The sequence below is a fragment of the Octopus bimaculoides genome, chromosome 1 (genome assembly GCF_046866305.1).
Source record: "Octopus bimaculoides isolate indiv1 chromosome 1, ASM4686630v1, whole genome shotgun sequence".
Classification (NCBI taxonomy): Eukaryota; Metazoa; Mollusca; class Cephalopoda; order Octopoda; family Octopodidae; genus Octopus; species Octopus bimaculoides.
In genome coordinates this window covers 108,102,310-108,120,098 of record NC_142928.1, presented here as the reverse complement: position 1 = coordinate 108,120,098, position 17,789 = coordinate 108,102,310, and the positions used below count along the sequence as shown (strand labels likewise).

General features: G+C 32.2%; 1 protein-coding gene across 14 annotated transcripts in view; it reads left to right on the top strand.

The window, feature by feature from the left end:
* Positions 1–17,789, top strand: part of LOC106868291 (voltage-dependent calcium channel subunit alpha-2/delta-2) — a 222,500-nt gene that overhangs the window by 86,717 nt on the left and 117,994 nt on the right. For 6 of the 14 annotated variants that reach the window (XR_016242734.1, XR_016242733.1, XM_052969105.2 and 3 more), the window contains exon 6: positions 661–699. The exons of the other annotated variants lie outside the window; for them this stretch is intronic. Coding sequence is in view for 4 of the 6 variants with exons in the window: in XM_052969105.2 (XP_052825065.1) it covers positions 661–699 (39 nt within the window). In the remaining 2 variants the exon portion in view is untranslated. The remainder of the gene's footprint in view (positions 1–660; positions 700–17,789) is intronic. 14 annotated transcript variants of the gene reach the window in all.

The window sequence follows — 17,789 nt, the reverse complement described above, 5'->3', positions numbered from 1 at the left end:
TTTGGGTATATATTTACTGTCACATGTAGATATATTCCTTTTCCTCCTTAATTTCATCACTTCTCACCACTATTTGGTCTTGTACTACATTTTGTTTTCTTATGATTTTATCTGCTGATTTCTGGCCATGGATGGCATTGTATATTTTTGTTGTGTGACAAATTAATGTTTACTTTGTGTAAGTATGTGTGTAAGTGTGTGTTTGTATCAGCCTAAAAAGATTTCTATAACTGGAAAGACAATATTAGTGGCTTGGTTTATATATTGCAGTACTTAAACTACTGCTTGAAGCAATTAACAGGTTACAGTAATTTTAAAATATTGTGCGAATGCTATTGTAAGCAAAATTACAGGAAGGCAAAACAATCTAATGATTTTAACCTATTTTCGTTTTTTCTGATAATCAATGTAAATTAATATGAAAATTATATAAAAAATCTTTTCAGTGAATGAAGGACAGAATTTGGTTGGTAATACTTGTGAAAAACTTTTGAAAAATATTCTACCACTAATATGAATATATTTTATATGTTTGAGTTCTGGAGCTATATTTTTTCAGTTTGATGTAAATCTAAAGGACTGTATGTTTATAACTATCAAGAATGCTACTGTTATCCATAACATGTATATTGTAGTGGGAGTGTAAATTATTTCTTTCAGGTTATTTCTTACCTACACCAGGCTTGAAGCCTACTGACGGTAAGTGGAGGCAAAACCTCTGCTAATTTGAAACTCTGTGGAAGTTTTTCCACAATGCTGGGAAGTGATTTCAGGGATTTTTAGAGAGATCAAATAGAAGGCTTTTAAAATAGTTAAAATCAAATAAACTTAAGTAGTATGTACTGGTGTTATAGAATTTTGTAATGACTGTAGATTGTTTCATTGTAATAGTTACTCCTTAATCATAGTATTTAACTGTTAATTTTAAAATATTCTTTGTGATTTATATTGCTAATCTAATACATATCTAGATAAACTCTTTGGTATTAGAGAGTAAATAAACCAAACTAATACTGAAGTATAGTATATGTTATTTAGAATATATGAATTACTTCAAGACTACCATGATTTGATATGTCAACTGGCAATTGAACGGAACACCTATATTTGCTACACTCTGTTAATCTAAATTTGTAAACTGCATCTCTTAATAAAAGTAGCATATTTTTACAAGATTCGAATTCAATTTTCTTTCAGGAAATGTTTTAAATTACTGTTTGTACTATTACAAATCCTCCACTTTCAAACTGCTTTTCATTTTAGCGTTAGTATGTCAAAAAGAAAAGAAATCTAAATTCATTTGCATGTCTTAAAAATGTTAATCTTGTCCATATTGTTTAAATTTTATCTCATCATGATTTTCAGCAATTGTTACACAACCAACTGAATTTGAGTGTGCAAGAATAGGTGTTAGTAATGTCTTCATTTTGGGCTATTTCCACATCTTGAATGTGTTGTTGATTGTCTCAGGTTCAGAAGATATTTCAAGAAAATAGTCATCACTATGAAATACATCTCAGAAAAAAAAAATACAAGTATTAGTGATTTTGAAAAATAATATTGTTTATTATCAATATTGGATAGATACCAATATGAGGGAGCCTGGAACAGTTAGTATAATTCTTTGTTACATGTGGAAGATATATACAAATATATACATTTGTGTGTATTCATGCATGTGCATGCACACATTTCCTTTATTAAGTTTAGTTTATTTGTATTATTTAGTAGATCAGTGGTATTCTACTCACACATATATAATTCTGTACAGATTTTGAACACATACACACCATTAAGGTTGAAACTACACACATGTGTAATTATTATACATCTATAATATTAGGATTGAAAAGAGTACTGAAAATATTACCAAAAAATCATGAATACAACCATTGATATAGTTTTAAAATAGTTCAGGAGACAAAATGAACTAAAACTGAGAAGATTTGTAACAATAGAATGATGAGGGATGCTGAAAACACTTGTTCTTAGTTTTTTTTCAACAACTACTTTCTTCTCTTCCCTTTCTATATACATGAGTATGCAAATAGATTTTAGTCAAAGATTGTTATAGTCTTATCTTTATGCCAGAGTTTCTTTTGTAATTATGAAAAAATCATTCTTTCGATAAACAGAGTTTAGTATATTCCAACCACATGTACTTTACTCAAAAATGAGTTGATCCAAGTGAGATTTGATTAACAATTATCAGTAGTATCATTGCAGAACCTAAATTAAAAAAAGAAAACAAAACTAGCAGCACTTATAGCCTGCACCAAATCCTCAGAAATCTATGATTTTAATTTATCTATAGAACTCAAACACACAGTGCACTTTGGAAAGGTCGTTAGTTGGATCTTGAGCCATGTAGTGTAATTACTAAAAAAAAATGTAAATGACTTGCTCATGACAGACCTTTTAAGGTATTAAAACAAGTTCTATTACATCAGTATTGGCAGCAATTTCAAAGAACATAAAATGTAGGCAGATGTTCACTAGGGCTTCTTTACTTAATCTCTCCTATACCATAGTTTTTGAAACACTGATGCAGAAGTTCAGGAGCTGATGAACTTCAAAACTTTTGTATGTTTATGATCTGATTTTCCTTGCATAATCTATAAAATGTGCTGTAGATATGTTTAAAATCAGAGAATTGGCCTAAAATGTCAACAGCAGACACTAAATTATTAATTAGTAACAACAAATAGAAAATCTCTGCGACATCTGGCAAAAAGCCTTGTTCAGTATTCAGGAATAGAAGGATATGATCTCAATACTGTATACTCCATGAAAGCTAAAATTGTTAGCAATAAAAAGTTTTTCTCATACAATATGTAGCCTATATGAAGTGTTATGTTATATGAGGGGGCTTGGCAGTTGCAGGTTGAGGGTTTTGGGAGTTGTAGGTTGGGGTTGAAGGTGGTGTGGGTGCATTTTTACATTTGTTGATGCATGCAATGTTAGATGCGATGTTGTCTGAGCAGGAGTTGCTCACCTTGACATTATGGGGGTTGAAGAGTTTGTAATACTTATGGCTTCTGGGGAATTATTTCTTAATTAACAACAGGAAGCCCCTGGCTACATTGGTAGAAACTTCTAGATTAAAAGGCGGGGTTATACTATATCATTTTCCTTCTCCTAATCACGCTTGGACAGTGCTCTTAGCATTCCACTGGTACAGGTGCCATCACAATTTCACTTTCACTTGCCCCAACAGGTCTTCGCAAGCCGAGTTTAGTGTCCAGTGAAAGAGAGGTTGGCATGGGTGCCAGTTGAATTTGGTTCGATTTTGATTTCACTTGCTTCAACAGGTCTTCGCAAGCGGAGTTTCTTAGTGTCCAATGAAGGAAAGGTACACATAAGTGGGCTGGCTACACTCCTGGCAGAGGCCTCGGATTATGGTCTCACTTGGCTTGCTGGGTCTTCTCACTCACAACATATTTCCAAAGGTCTCGGTCACAAGTCATTGCCTTGGTGAGGCCTAATGTTCGAAGTTCGTGCTTCACCACCTCATCCCAGATCTTCTTGTGTCTACCTCTTCCACAGGTTCCCTCAACTGCTAGGGTGTGGCACTTTTTCACACAGCTATCCTCATCCATTCTTGCCACATGTCCATACCAGCGCTATTGTCTCTCTTGCACACTACAACTGATGCTTCTTAGGTCTAACTTTTCTCTCAAGGTACTTACACTCTGTCGAGTATGCACACTGACATTACACATCCATCGGAGCATACTGGCTTCATTCCTTGCAAGCTTACGCATGTCCTCAGCAGTCACAGCCCATGTTTCACTGCCATGTAGCATGGCTGTTCGTACACATGCATCATACAGTCAGCCTTTTACTCTGAGGGAAAGGCCCTTTGTCACCAGCAAAAGTAAGAGCTCTCTGAACTTTGCCCAGGCTATTCTTATTCTAGCAGCTACACTTTCAGCGCACACTCACCCACTACTAACTTGGTCACCCAGATAGCGGAAGCTATCAACTACATCTAGTTTTTCTGCCTGGAATGTGGCAGAAGTTGTTTTCTGCACATTCTCAGTGTTTATTGCTCCTGAACATCTGCCACATACAAAAACTATCTTCCTAATGATCCTCCCTTTGATATTGCTGCCTATATATATATATATATATATATATATATATATATATATATATGGACATTGAGTACTGAGTAAAATTTTCTGATAATGTCAAAAGAAGATGTAGAAAAAGTGATGAGATAATATCTCAAAATGTTAGAATGAGGTTGTAGATAAGAGGATAATGACCACAATAGTATGGCAATGTATTTCAGGACCATTCAATTTTCAATAGAATAGAAAGTGGATGTTAAAGTAGTAGTGATGGTTTTGATAATTATTCCAATTAGAAAAATAGATTATTAATGTGATAAAAGCACCCCTAAGACAATGCTTCATGCACTGTTAGTTAACACCAGTGAAGGAGGCTGGGAAACGTCACTTGACATGTTAGAAATAGCAACCAAATTCTCTTGAACCACACCCTACTGCCTTAAAATGGGAACAACACTGATAATGTAGTGAAAATACCCCTAAAATGTTGAAATAGTTGATGTTGGAATGATTTTAATCATAGGTTACCTCTACCAGGTCTGATCTGAAGCTAAACAACACCAGCAACTACTTAAATCAGCCTGCTATAAGTAATGGCCTAATCTTTCTCAAATCACACCCTAGCATCTTATAAGTAGGAAGGACACCTTAGATAATGTCATGAGTGACTGATCTTAAAAAGATGTTGGGTGTCATAGCTGGAATGCCTTTGATCATGAGTCTACTTAATCAGGTTGACCTGGGGCTAAACAGCAACGGCAGCACCAGTCTGTTATATATTGTTGAAACAAACTAAAGCAATTCGTTATGCACTTTGTCACATCTCTAACTGTAATTTGAATACTAATATTAAATTAAGTAATGTGGTGTACATATTCCCTTGATCCCATAGCAATTATGAACTTCGAAATGTTGTCTATGTTGCAGATATCTGCACAAGTCTCAAAAGACTTAATATGAATTTTCAAGCTAGCTTACTTTACACACATGTTCTGTCATCCTACATAACTCTAAATAGACATCTGGAGACACATTTTACTATGAATATTGGACGACTCAGTTTATATAACTGAAAATTAATATAAAGCCATGACACTTTACACAAATTGTCTTAAATTGACAAATTACCACAACAATTTATGACAGCATAGACAAGAAAAACTTTTCTACTTTCACTTCTTGTGTACTGTCCACTTGTTATGCATATTTAAAATCTTTAAAAAATACACTGAGTCATCAGAATCTACAATCCTGGAAGCCTTCTTGACTTGCTCTACTGGAAGTAAGTGGGTGGTGTCAGTATCAAATTTATTAACCAGATCTGTTAAAATTCACACATTAACATACACATAGTATTTGTAGTCATGTTTATTTTCTTACATCATTTGTTAGTTGTAACTTGTCTAATTTATCTAATAAAGAATTTTTTTTTCTGTTCTATCATTCAAAATATGCATTGCTCAGGTTTTTATGTGAATAATTTTATGTGTGCAAATAGTAAATTAATCAAAGTTTATCTAAATTAGTTTAGATTGAATTTTGCAAATAGTGCAGTATTTCTTCATATATGTTAATTTTTTTCTTTATTAAGGCTAGGTATCTGTTAGCTGGCTGTCTCCAAATGGCAGCATAGTTCTTATCTGCATCACAAATTCAACTTAGACTCATTAAGGGCATTTCTCTGAGAGTCAGTTCTTTTAAAACCATCTTAGCTAGTCAGTTTTAAATATATGCTCCATTTAATTTATTGTACTCAAGATGCTATAAGATAGATAGAAAAACATTAATTATGCACTATATATTATTTTAATTCTTTATCAGTTGTTGGTACAAGAATAAACATTTTTATGACAACACATAGAAGTTGTAGCAGTAATGTGTCAGTTGCAATGAAGAACAAGAAAAAGATACTTGTTTACAATTGTCACAAGACAGTAATGACTGTGAGATGCTGCAAAATAAGTTCATCTTGCATCACATTAGATTTACAGTATACAAAAACATAAATACATGCTAGTGAATACTGTCTCATGACTTCATAGCAACCACACAAAATAATGATTCTGTCACAAGCTTTTTAGCTACTCATTAAATGGACATACATTATATCTAGCTTACAAATAGTATTTGTTATTCCAATATATTCCATGGATTATAAACCCAGAAGCTTGTTTTTTATGATCCACCTGGTATAAGGTGAAATATCAGTTTAGAGTAAAAAAAAAATCAAGAAAAATTCGTTAACGAATTGATATCTCTTCATATTTATTTACATATATCAAAGAAAAGAAAAATACTGTTAAAATAAATAATGTATATATACATATGCGTGTGGGTGTATGTATGAATGTGTTGATGTTTTCTGTGCAAAAGGGTTTTTAACTCAATATTTACATGCTATTATTTTTAACTTTATAATTCATATATATATACATATATATATGGATCAAAACAGTCTGATTCAAATTCATTTGTACTCTTGAGCTTCAAGTGTGATGCTAGTCATCAGCCATTCTAAATCTGAATGACAGAAGTTGATTGTTATTACCGTAAGGTGGGCTGCAATTGGTCAAGGAAGGTCACGCAGTGTTGTAGTTTGATGTTGGTATATGGATAACAGTTAGCTGGAAAATACTGCATGGCAAACAGGATATTGACCATGTGGAGGACAGGAAATAGACCATGTGGCAATTAGAAATCTGTTAGGTTGTTGGTGGGGGGTAAGTAGGAAGGGGCAGCACGTGCAAGTATATAGTTCTATATGTGGGTGTGTAGACATGCTTATATAGTTTTGTGTGCATGTGTATATTGATGCAAGTGTGTGCATCTGTACATGGGCATGCATGTCTGCACACATGCATGCATACACATACACTTGTGTATGCATACCAGTGTGCATGCACATATGCATGCGTGTGAACGAGTGCAAAGCAGGCTTTGGGGACTGGTATGTATTGGGGGTTGGTAAATGGTGGTCCTGATCATGGGGTTGGCTGGTAGCAGTGACCTTGATGCAGGTGGTGCAGAGAAGCAGCTGGTGCTAAGGTGGTATATCTGAATTGTCAATTGTCAGAGGCCTGAAATTTGCCTGCAGGTGACAGCAATATGAGAAATTGTATTGTTGATGGATACTGCAGGTTGTTGGAGGATATGCAGTTTTTTGCTGAGGCAGAGCTGACAGTTGGGGGTGCTGGGTGAATATGGTGGAGCTCTGTCGACAGTAACCCACTTGATGCTGAGTATTTCATCTCAGAGATCATGGAGTCACCAAAGAAAACAAGATTGGAAGGTAGAGTTCTTTCTGACTCTGGATCTGAACAAGTGCATATGCTGGGAGTATTTTCCCTTGAAGTCATTAGCTGTCATACCCGTGTAGTGCTTAGTAATACCATCAGATGGTGTAAGGGTGGCTCTGTATAATAAGGCCCTTGAGAGACAAGATCCTTCTTGAGGGCACATGGTGAGGGGGCTTGGCAGTTGCAGGTTGAGGGTTTTGAGAGTTGTAGGTTGGGGTTGAAGGTGGTGTGGGTGCATTTTTACATTTGTTGATGCATGCAATGTTAGATGCGATGTTGTCTGAGCAGGAGTTGCTCACCTTGACATTATGGGGGTTGAAGAGTTTGTAATACTTATGGCTTCTGGGGAATTATTTCTTAATTAACAACAGGAAGCCCCTGGCTACATTGGTAGAAACTTCTAGATTAAAAGGCGGGGTTATACTATACCATTTTCCTTCTCCTAATCCTTTTGGTGTGAGGAGAGAGTGTTTGGGTGTTGTCCACATATGGAAGCTTCTTAGTAAATCTGCTCTGGCTGAGAGATTATATAGGCGTTTACTAATACCTGGAACCAGGTTTCTAATTACAGTAAGGGGATGAGTTGAGCTCTTATGGATGCATACTGTATCCTCATTAGGCTTCCTGTATGAGTAATACTTTCCCTGGTATGAATGCGTACATGCATGCAAATATAAATATTTACATATGAATAAATACATATGTGTATGCGTGCGTGTTTGTCCAACCATGTGTATGTGTGTGTATTCATTTGTGTCTGCATATGTGTGTGTGAATAGTTTATATACTCAAACACATGGCATTATTATGTGGTTGTATGTCTGCATGTGTGTGTGTGTGTATGTGTGTATAGATATATGTGTATATCATATAGAATAAAAGTATAAACAGGCAAACAACTGGTATCAGGTTAGTTTATAGCATTTATATAAACCTGAATGTTGTGTTGTTACATGAGTATAGATCATAAGGAAGGAAAAAAAGGTGTGCAGGTTGTCTCTTACAGCTGTTTCAAGAATAGATGTGAAGATGGTACATTTCCCTGCAAACAATCAGCAGCTGACATTAATTATAGTGGTGGTCTATTCCCTCATCAAAGGGAGAATGAAATAGAGCCTTAGTAGAAGGCTTTGGTCTATTACTTGTGTGAGGTGTAGGAGAAAGTTTTAAAGAAGAGAGGCAGAGGAAACTAGGTCATAATATGAGGATAGATAAATAGACATTAACAATCATGGCAAAAGATAGATATGTAAATTTCTAGAGTTAGAGGAAATTATATAGGAGTGGGTGGTGTGAAAATGTGTTAGGAAGGGGGATGCTAAGTGGTATGATGTGAAGAAGACCATAATAATAATAGCATGTGGGGCATGTGCATTTGAACTATCAGTCAGCTTGGAGCAGGCTGATGTACAAGATAAAATATACATACTATTTGCAGCAGTGCAGTGTGGTGGTCAGTGTGATGTGTGCAGGAAAGAAAGGATTATGTTAAGTAGAGGAGGGGAGAGATGCTAGAAGGTTGAGCGGTAATGTACGTATGTGGTTATAAATCAGCGAACTAGAAAGGGTTTCTGAGATCAGTGAGTGTGCGTTAATTGTATATGTGTGTTGATATTTATCAAGATAAATTATTTATTGTTGCAATAAGGAATTAATATGTGAAATTGTAACTTCAATGAAGAGCATGAATATGGCTAAGTGTTGGTATATGAATATGAATATGGTTAAGTGTGTGCACTAACTGGCCTATTGACTGTGTGTATACATTAAGTATGATACATAGCTGACTAATTTAATTATATACTGCCTCATTACATATACTGAAAATATATGCGTGTTGTGTGTGTATGTGTGTGTGTATATATATATATGTATATATATATGTAAAGTTCACTTTGTTGGTGTGGTCAGTCAGATATATATGTATATACATGTATATATATATATATATGTGTGTGTGTGTATATATATATATGAGTGGCTGTGTGGTAAGAAGCTTGCTTCCCAACCACTGGTTCCAGGTTCAGTCCCACTGCATGGCACCTTGGGCAAGTGTCTCCTGCTATAGCCTTGGGCAGACCAAAGCCTTGTGAGTGGATTTGGGAGACAGAAATTAAAAGAAACCCATAACCAGATAACACAGAGAGCATACAGATGCCAGCATTGGAGAAAGCACACCTTCAGCTCGTTTCATTAATTTCATCCTTTTTACTAATTTTAGTTATTATTATTTTTTTGACCTACCAATGTACTCACATGTTGACAGCCACTTCTTAATTGTGGTATGAACAATCACCCAACTTTGTATTTATTTTTATTTAACTTTAGACAATAACAATAATAATAATGATAATAATAAATCTTTTACATTTATAATAATAACAACAACTAGAATAATAACATTATAATATTATCTTAAATAACAAGTATATTTAATTCCAATGCCAGTTGTTTACACTCTTTCTCCTTCTCTAGTTGGTTCAGCAAGTTTATTCCCGAAAAGTTATATTCGTAGAGTTTTAAGTATACTTGTATATTTACGTACATACTATCGATTTTGTTATCGTAAGCATGTTTATTCTTATTATTTCATCACTTCATAGTTTTGTACCTTGTATTGCCATTTATTTAGATTAATTACCGTAACTTAATATGATACAATAATACAATATTATGGTTAATTAATTATATTTAGAATCCATCTTTAATTTTCCTTCATTATATACATTCATTTACACAATGAGTAGTATATAAAGAATTCATTGGATTCTCTCAATTTCTCCTTTATTATCATTATTAACTTTTAGATTTTTCTGTGGTTCATTTTGTCTTCTTTTAATTTAAACTCTTAGTATAGCGTTCATAGCCTCTCTCCCTAAACAGCTCCCTGGAAACTAGCGTTCTTGTTTCTAACGGTCATTTAACTTAGCTATATAGTGTTATTACTCATACACAACCTTAGCATTTAACGCAAGTCTTACATTTGTAATATGGTTCCCTGACGATTAATTTATGTGTATACACCAGCATCTCTCACTTCTTTGGAGTAGAGTGCACATAATTTTTGAAACATATGTAGGAATTAAAGGAACTTATTGATTATATGCGTTTTGCTCTATTTATCATTATTCTTTATATCTACTCAAAATACATTACTTTAACATGAAATTTCTACCCATTAACCGAGTATGATATCCCAGTTCTTGTGTGATTTTTGCTACCCTGGTAACTATTAACATATTTGCATTATCGAAGTTTTTCAACCAAGATAATATTAATATATACATAAATTAAAATATATATATATATGTCTGTCTGTCTCTGTGTGTATGCATGTATATATGTATCTGAGAGTGTGTGTGTGTGTGTGTGTGTGTGTGTGTGTGTATGTATGTATATATATATATGTATATGGTAAACACACTGAAGAATGAAACCAACACAACTGGAGGGACAAAGTTTAAGAAGTATAACATTAACTTAATGTTTTAATAGGAAAACACCTGAACATATAAACAAGCATATATGACTGCTTGTAAGTATGCATGTGTATTTAATGATGGCTATTTTGCAATAATGCACATGCATTTGTTTGTGTTTGAAAAATATGAACATATTAAATCTCATTTCTTCAGGTTCCCTTCTTTTTATTTGTGTTGAGGCTCTGAGTATTATCTACCTGGTTTATGAAGTTGCATATTGGTCACATTGTTGAGAAGTTCATAACCTATGCAAATGTCATTTCATTCGCTTGTAGTTGTGTGTCTTGTGCTAGCATTTTCAGGACTTCTTCAAATTGGAAAAAAAGTAGGCTCACATGTAGAAAAATTCCAAAATATTCACTGATATGTATAACTTGCACAGGAGAACATAAGACAACATACATATGAATTCAGATAAAATTGAGCATTAGAGTAAATATATGTTAATTTAATTAAAGAACATATTAGCAGTCAGACAAAAATAGGTTTGATCTTTTTAGGTTTTCCATTATTCACATCATAATCTCATAGATGTTAATTTTTGAATTTTTTGAAATGATCTCAGTTGTCCTCTCTACAAGCGCATAGTTCTATGTGTACTATAAGGAAAAGAAAAAGCAATATCCCTATCCAGGAATTCTATGTTGAGGATGGTGGTATCAATCTTGTAATGCTCTCAATAGTAGTTGTTGCTATTTTGTACTTGATTGCTAACAAAGATGTATATTCTTTACCAGAATAGAATACATCTAATTTTACTTGTGGAAGTGAACAATTGTGAAAAGAATATGCTCAAAGAAGATTGTAGAAAAAAATACAATTGCCTTGACTCTGCAACAAATTACTGCATAATGCTGCTGCTTGCAACCATTAAACTGATTTGTAAATTACATGTTATGCAAAAGATGCTTAGAATATTACAAGTGCAACCAAGTTGTATGAGTATATATATTGTAGCTTTCTGTGACTAAGCTTGTTAAATGTTTCTTTGAATTAAGTAAACAGTGACTTTTAGGCTCATTACACTTCTCTTGTAATTGACATATGGAAATGGCCACATTTACAGTGATTGACTTTTGTAGAATCTCAGTATTTTTCCTAGAGTAAAACTGGCAAGTATCTTCCCTGTGAAAATCAGTAATAAAGATTCTCTGTAGCTGTTCTATTCTCATCCTTACTTTGTCTCATCTCTCTTCTTACTCCTATTTTCCTTACCTATATCAAACCTGCAGAAATTGATACTGATCATCAGCCACATTGACCTTACAGCCTACAAGAACTAGTAAAAGGTATGGGCACTGTGCCACTTCCATTGCACTAAAATATATGAAAGGCAATGACTTTTGTTTTTAAGTTTGTGTTTTAAAATTATTGAGACTTTGTGGATCAATGACATTTAGTATATTTGAAAGCTGGTGTGAGTGCGTCTAAGTGACATATTTCCACTTCATTATATTCAGCATAAATTCCTAGGGAATTGTTTTTCTTCAGAAACCATATTATATTTCAAGTCTCTTCTAGATTTACATTCTGGCTTAGCTTGATGATGCTAGAAGCTTTAGGGTAATGTATTCTGGTTCAGAATCTAAAGAGTACAAAGTACTCTAATAACTCACATTACTTAGTAATAGTTTATCTTTCTGTCTAAGAGAACTACTTTTTACGGATATAAAACTCAGGTTTCTCAATTTCTAGTACATTGTCCATCAATTACTTATTTTCACATAAGTTCATTTCTTGATATATAACTAAGTGAAACTTTTATAAAAATTCTTAATGTGATCATAATCACATTGATTGAGTAGTGTAGCGTTTGAACCATTTAAGATATTATTCTATTAATAAGAAACAAAGTATATCAATGTGGCACTTCATAAAGCTGAGTATGTAACTAAAACTTTTAATAGCAAATGGACAATATTTTCTGAATTAGAAATAGTATAGTTAAATAATATTTATTAATGTTAAACACAGAATTGAAATACATTGCAAGATACATCATGGCATTATTAAAATATTAAATACTTGAAATACTAAATTTTACCAGATATATTAAAACCATCATGGTGTATACCATCAATTTCTGAGACTATTAGAAAATATTATTTTTCTTCTTATGGTAAATTAAACTTAAGGGAAAAAATTAACCTGTTTTTTTTGTGTGTTTGTAACGTGACTGTCTATATGCATGCACATTGTATGTTTTTGACAATATGAAACATGTACATTTTTAAACATATACACTGTTGTTCATACTTTGAGCTAAATCCCTAATAGTTATGTTCAATTCTTCAAACAGGTTTAGTATTATGTCATTGTGCAAAGTATTGCTGTTTATTAGCAGCTGAGTTGGCACTGAGTCAATGTTTTCTCAGTTCAATCAGCCAGGGGCCTGATATAGCAGTTTAATGATTTTTGGCTTTAAGTTTACAAACTTATTAGAGCAGCTTCATGGTAATAGTGCTGGAATATATTTAAAATAATGAGCTTGTGAAAACTGTTTTCTTTGAGTTATTGATTCCAATTAAAACTGATGAATTTTGAAAAGCTGAAGTAAACCTGGATGATTTCCTAAAATCATGATGTAATATGTTGTTCAATATATGTCAGTTGTCATATTTGATAATAATAAGTATTCTTTATCCTTCATAATTTAATTGTTGGTGATAGTAAAGGATAAAAATGAAATTTTGCAATTCTTTTATTTTTTCATTAAATATATTAATTTGCTTGCATGGACAAATGACTATAATACTGTATACATTTTTTAATCTCAATTCATGTTTGTGTGTATGTGATTCACTCAATATTTGACAAGCCATGATGTTTGTAGCTTCTCAATTAACATTTTATTATATATCCTATTATTATATGTCCATTTTTACTCTACTGTAAAAATCTAATCTTGTGTCTAAATATTCATGCTCTATTTAATGGGTACATTTATCATATATGTGTGTATATGTTTCTGTGTGTTAGTACATGTATGTTTAAAATTCTGTCAGTAAGTCTATATGTTTTCTACAATTATTAGTTCTCATTGTTGTGCATATTGATTTCCAAATTACTTCCTTGAGTTGTTTTGTTATGGACATCATACGTTAATCCTGAGTTTTTTTTATTCAAGTCTTTTATACCAGGTTTCCCACTTTCTTTATTAATAATTCAATGATTAGAGCTTTGTCACTTGCATATTATAGTTTCTGGCGTTAATTCCATAACAACACTAAATATATGGATGAAATTATTCAACTGCTTTTCCTCAAAGCTCAGTGACTCCTATTAAATGAGAAATTTCTGTTTTGCATAAAAATTGTAATCCTTTAGAATTCTGCTAGGTTCCTCTTTCTTTAGAAGTAGCCTCTTCTGATTTTATTACCATATACATTTTTCCTTGGAGACTACACATCTAAATTAAACTAGTAGGTTACAATTGTGAATTTACTTCTTTCTTCAGTTATTTTTTCTTTAAGAAACTTGTTTTTGTCATAACATTTCATTAGATGTCCTGAATTCATTAACAATTTCCAAAGATTGTCACAGCACATTACAAATAGTAAGAACACTGTTGTAATAAGTTTTTATCCATGTGACATTTTATGATCAAAGATTCTAAAAGTTAAATAACATTAATGGAAAAGAAAATATAATTAACAAAGAACCACTCATTAGTTCTTTAAGCAATTTGCTTAATAATGAGAAAAAAAATCTCCTAAACTTGATATTAATACTAGGCTTACTTCAACCTCCTTTTTTCTTTTTGTTTTATTCAGTTGTGTTGAAATAAAACTGATATTAGGCCCCCCAAAACGATCATATTGCTTTTTGAGCAAGTTGAACTCTCATCATTATAAATTCTTGTAGGATTGTCATTGAGATACAATACTTTTGTATAAATTGCAGATCAAAAATAATATTCTTCTCTTTATTCTATTAGATAACTAATTCATTATTGCTTTTTATGGATGACATTAATGTTTTTCTCACCAACAAATTGAATATTCATAAGCTTCAATAATATTTATTGATAAAACTTGGCAATACTGTATGTCAATATGCATAAGATATACAAGTTTTGTAATTGGTAAAGAAATAATATCACACTTGAATTATCATAATGTCTTTGTTTTGTTATAATTTCAAAGTCATAATTATATTGCAGAATATGTAGGCAGTTCCACTTTGCATCAAATGATAAAACACAAATTTCTTTCCATGGCAAAATTACAGAAATGTTAACTTCTCTCCAAGACACAAATGCTTTTATAAATGGGTTTTGTGCCTGCCTTATCACTCAAGAAAGGCAAGTTGACTCTTAACTAAGAGGCTAACATAGTTTAAAGCATCTAATCCCATTTAATGCTCACTTAATGCTCAGTTCCTGAAAATTTAGTCTAAAGAGTTATTAAAAATAAGTTGTAAATTGCCTGGCAAAAAACTCCAATTTGCAGCTTTAGAAAAACTAATATGTAAAGTACATTTATATTTAATTTCAGATTCTGATATTATTTAAAATGTATAAATTAAAAAAGTCATTCTAGAACAAATACCATTTTGGCATTATAGTAATGCCAATGATTAATCAGAAATTTCTCTATCATCCACTAATATAACACAATCCTGTGAAATTTGAAATAACACTCCTCTACTACAAATCTACTTTGCTCAAGGACAAGAATAAAGTTATATTAAACACAAATATTATTGTCAACTAATATATCAAGTAAATTATTTGTTATCCTTAGACAAGTAGAAACATATTAATCACAAGGAAAATTAGGAAATTCATTCACCTTGATCAAACCGAGTTCTTATCAACTTAATTACTACTTCCAAAAGATGTTCTTAACATTTAATGAAAAACACAAAAGAAAATTAAAATTACAAAAAGTACAAAACAATTGTCTATTTCTAGGACTTTCATAAAAAATAGTATATCCTCTACTGGTGGTATTGACTATATATAAAATTATTTATGCTTCAGAAATATGAAAGCATGGTTTTTATCTATTAAAGTGTCAACGACTTTCATTCACTTTTTTTACTTGACTGATCATTTTCAGTCATCTCCTTGAAACTTTCAGATTCCCCCTTCTTCCACTAGTACCAGTTAGCAACGGTTATTGGAAATGATGCATAGAAAATTATAGGTTTAAAATATCAAATGTACTCCTAATAGCCATTAGGAAATCTCAATCAAATATCTCACAAAGGAACTTATAAAAAAGAAACCTTTTTTCTTTGTTGATTCTGAATATTGTCTAAATTTTAGATGAAATGTTTTTTTAATACCTTGTGTATATAGTACTTTCAAACTACTTCTTCAGCATCATAATCATTATTATTGCGATCATCATCATCTCCATTATCTTCATCACCATGGTCATAATCTCTATCATTGTTGCCATCATCATCCACATTATCATCATCATCTCCATCATCATCATCGTCTCTATTAGCTTCATGATCATAATCTCTATCATCATCATCATCATCATCATGTCTATTACCATCATCTTATCATCTCTGTCATCATCTCTATCTGCATTATCTTTGTTATCTTTGTTATGATCATAATCTCCATCATTGTCACACTCATCATCACCACTGTCTTCATCATCACCATCATGACCACTGTCACCACCATCACCACTGTCATTACCCTCTTTATCATTATCCCCATCCCCATATTGTATTTTCAAATATTTGTGGATGTTGAACCTATGACAATTTACATTTAAAGATTAATGTTCCTTAATTATTTTAATTAGTTCTAACATCATTTGATCCTTTAATGACAAGTGAATTGTTTTCTTCATTTATTGAAAGCCCTTTACTTAATCATTAGAAAAATATACATATTTAGAATATTATAATACTTATTTTAGCAGCTGTTATTTTTGATAGATTTATGTTTATATAAATTATTAGTTTCTATTTCATAGAAAGAATATAAAAAACAAAAATCTATATTTCATGCAATCAATTATTGCATGGTATTCATTTTTAATAAATATAAATATTAGCTGACAGACAATAAAATGCTTATTATATCAAAGATACAAAGTATCAGTTGTTTTTTCTCTTTTTAATGAGTCTAAATGTGTTTAAATACTATTTTAACTTCCTTAATACATAGATTTTATCAAAGAAAATTTACTCTATGGCATTGAAACCGACTTTTTTTCCTATCACAATTTTAACATCCTTTCAGGCTTTAAGATATATTCAACTAGAGTGATCTTCATGCTGTTTGCTAAATAGATGTATAAATTGATATAATTCATGCAAGAATCTTCATGAATGACCAATTTAAGTTTCTGAGAAAGCTAATTTAGCATTGGCTAAACAAGACTTCAGTTATTTATTACCCCTTCCTCTTCACATTGAAGTAACTCACCAAGCTTCAGCAAGGTGCATGCATGCACACACACACACACACACACATACACATGCACACACACATTCTAAAACCTCACTGCATTCCAAAATTTATATTGTATTTTGAGACATTGCATTTGAAGCTAATTTCTTTTGTAAATTTATTTTGGTAAGTGGTTGTCACACTTGGTTAATGTATTGGCCTGTGCCTGGTGGAGTTGTGACTTTACATCTCATCACAGAAACTCAAGCCATAACACAACTACTTCTCTTATCTGTTATAACACTGGAGGTTCATGTTGTTGTTATTTAGTACCTGGTCATGCCTGATCAAATAGACCTTATGAATAAATCATTATTGCCATGACTTTTTTCTGGACATTGTGTTCTCTCCACTTTTTAAGATGGTATGGTGATATAAAGGAGAGCTGGCTGCTATTTCTAGCTGCTCAAATAACTCCATGATAGCTAAGAATTGTTGAATGTTTACCTAAAAGAAAATAAGACATATAGTCTGGAAGTTTATAGTTCTAAGATCAAATTGTATGATGATA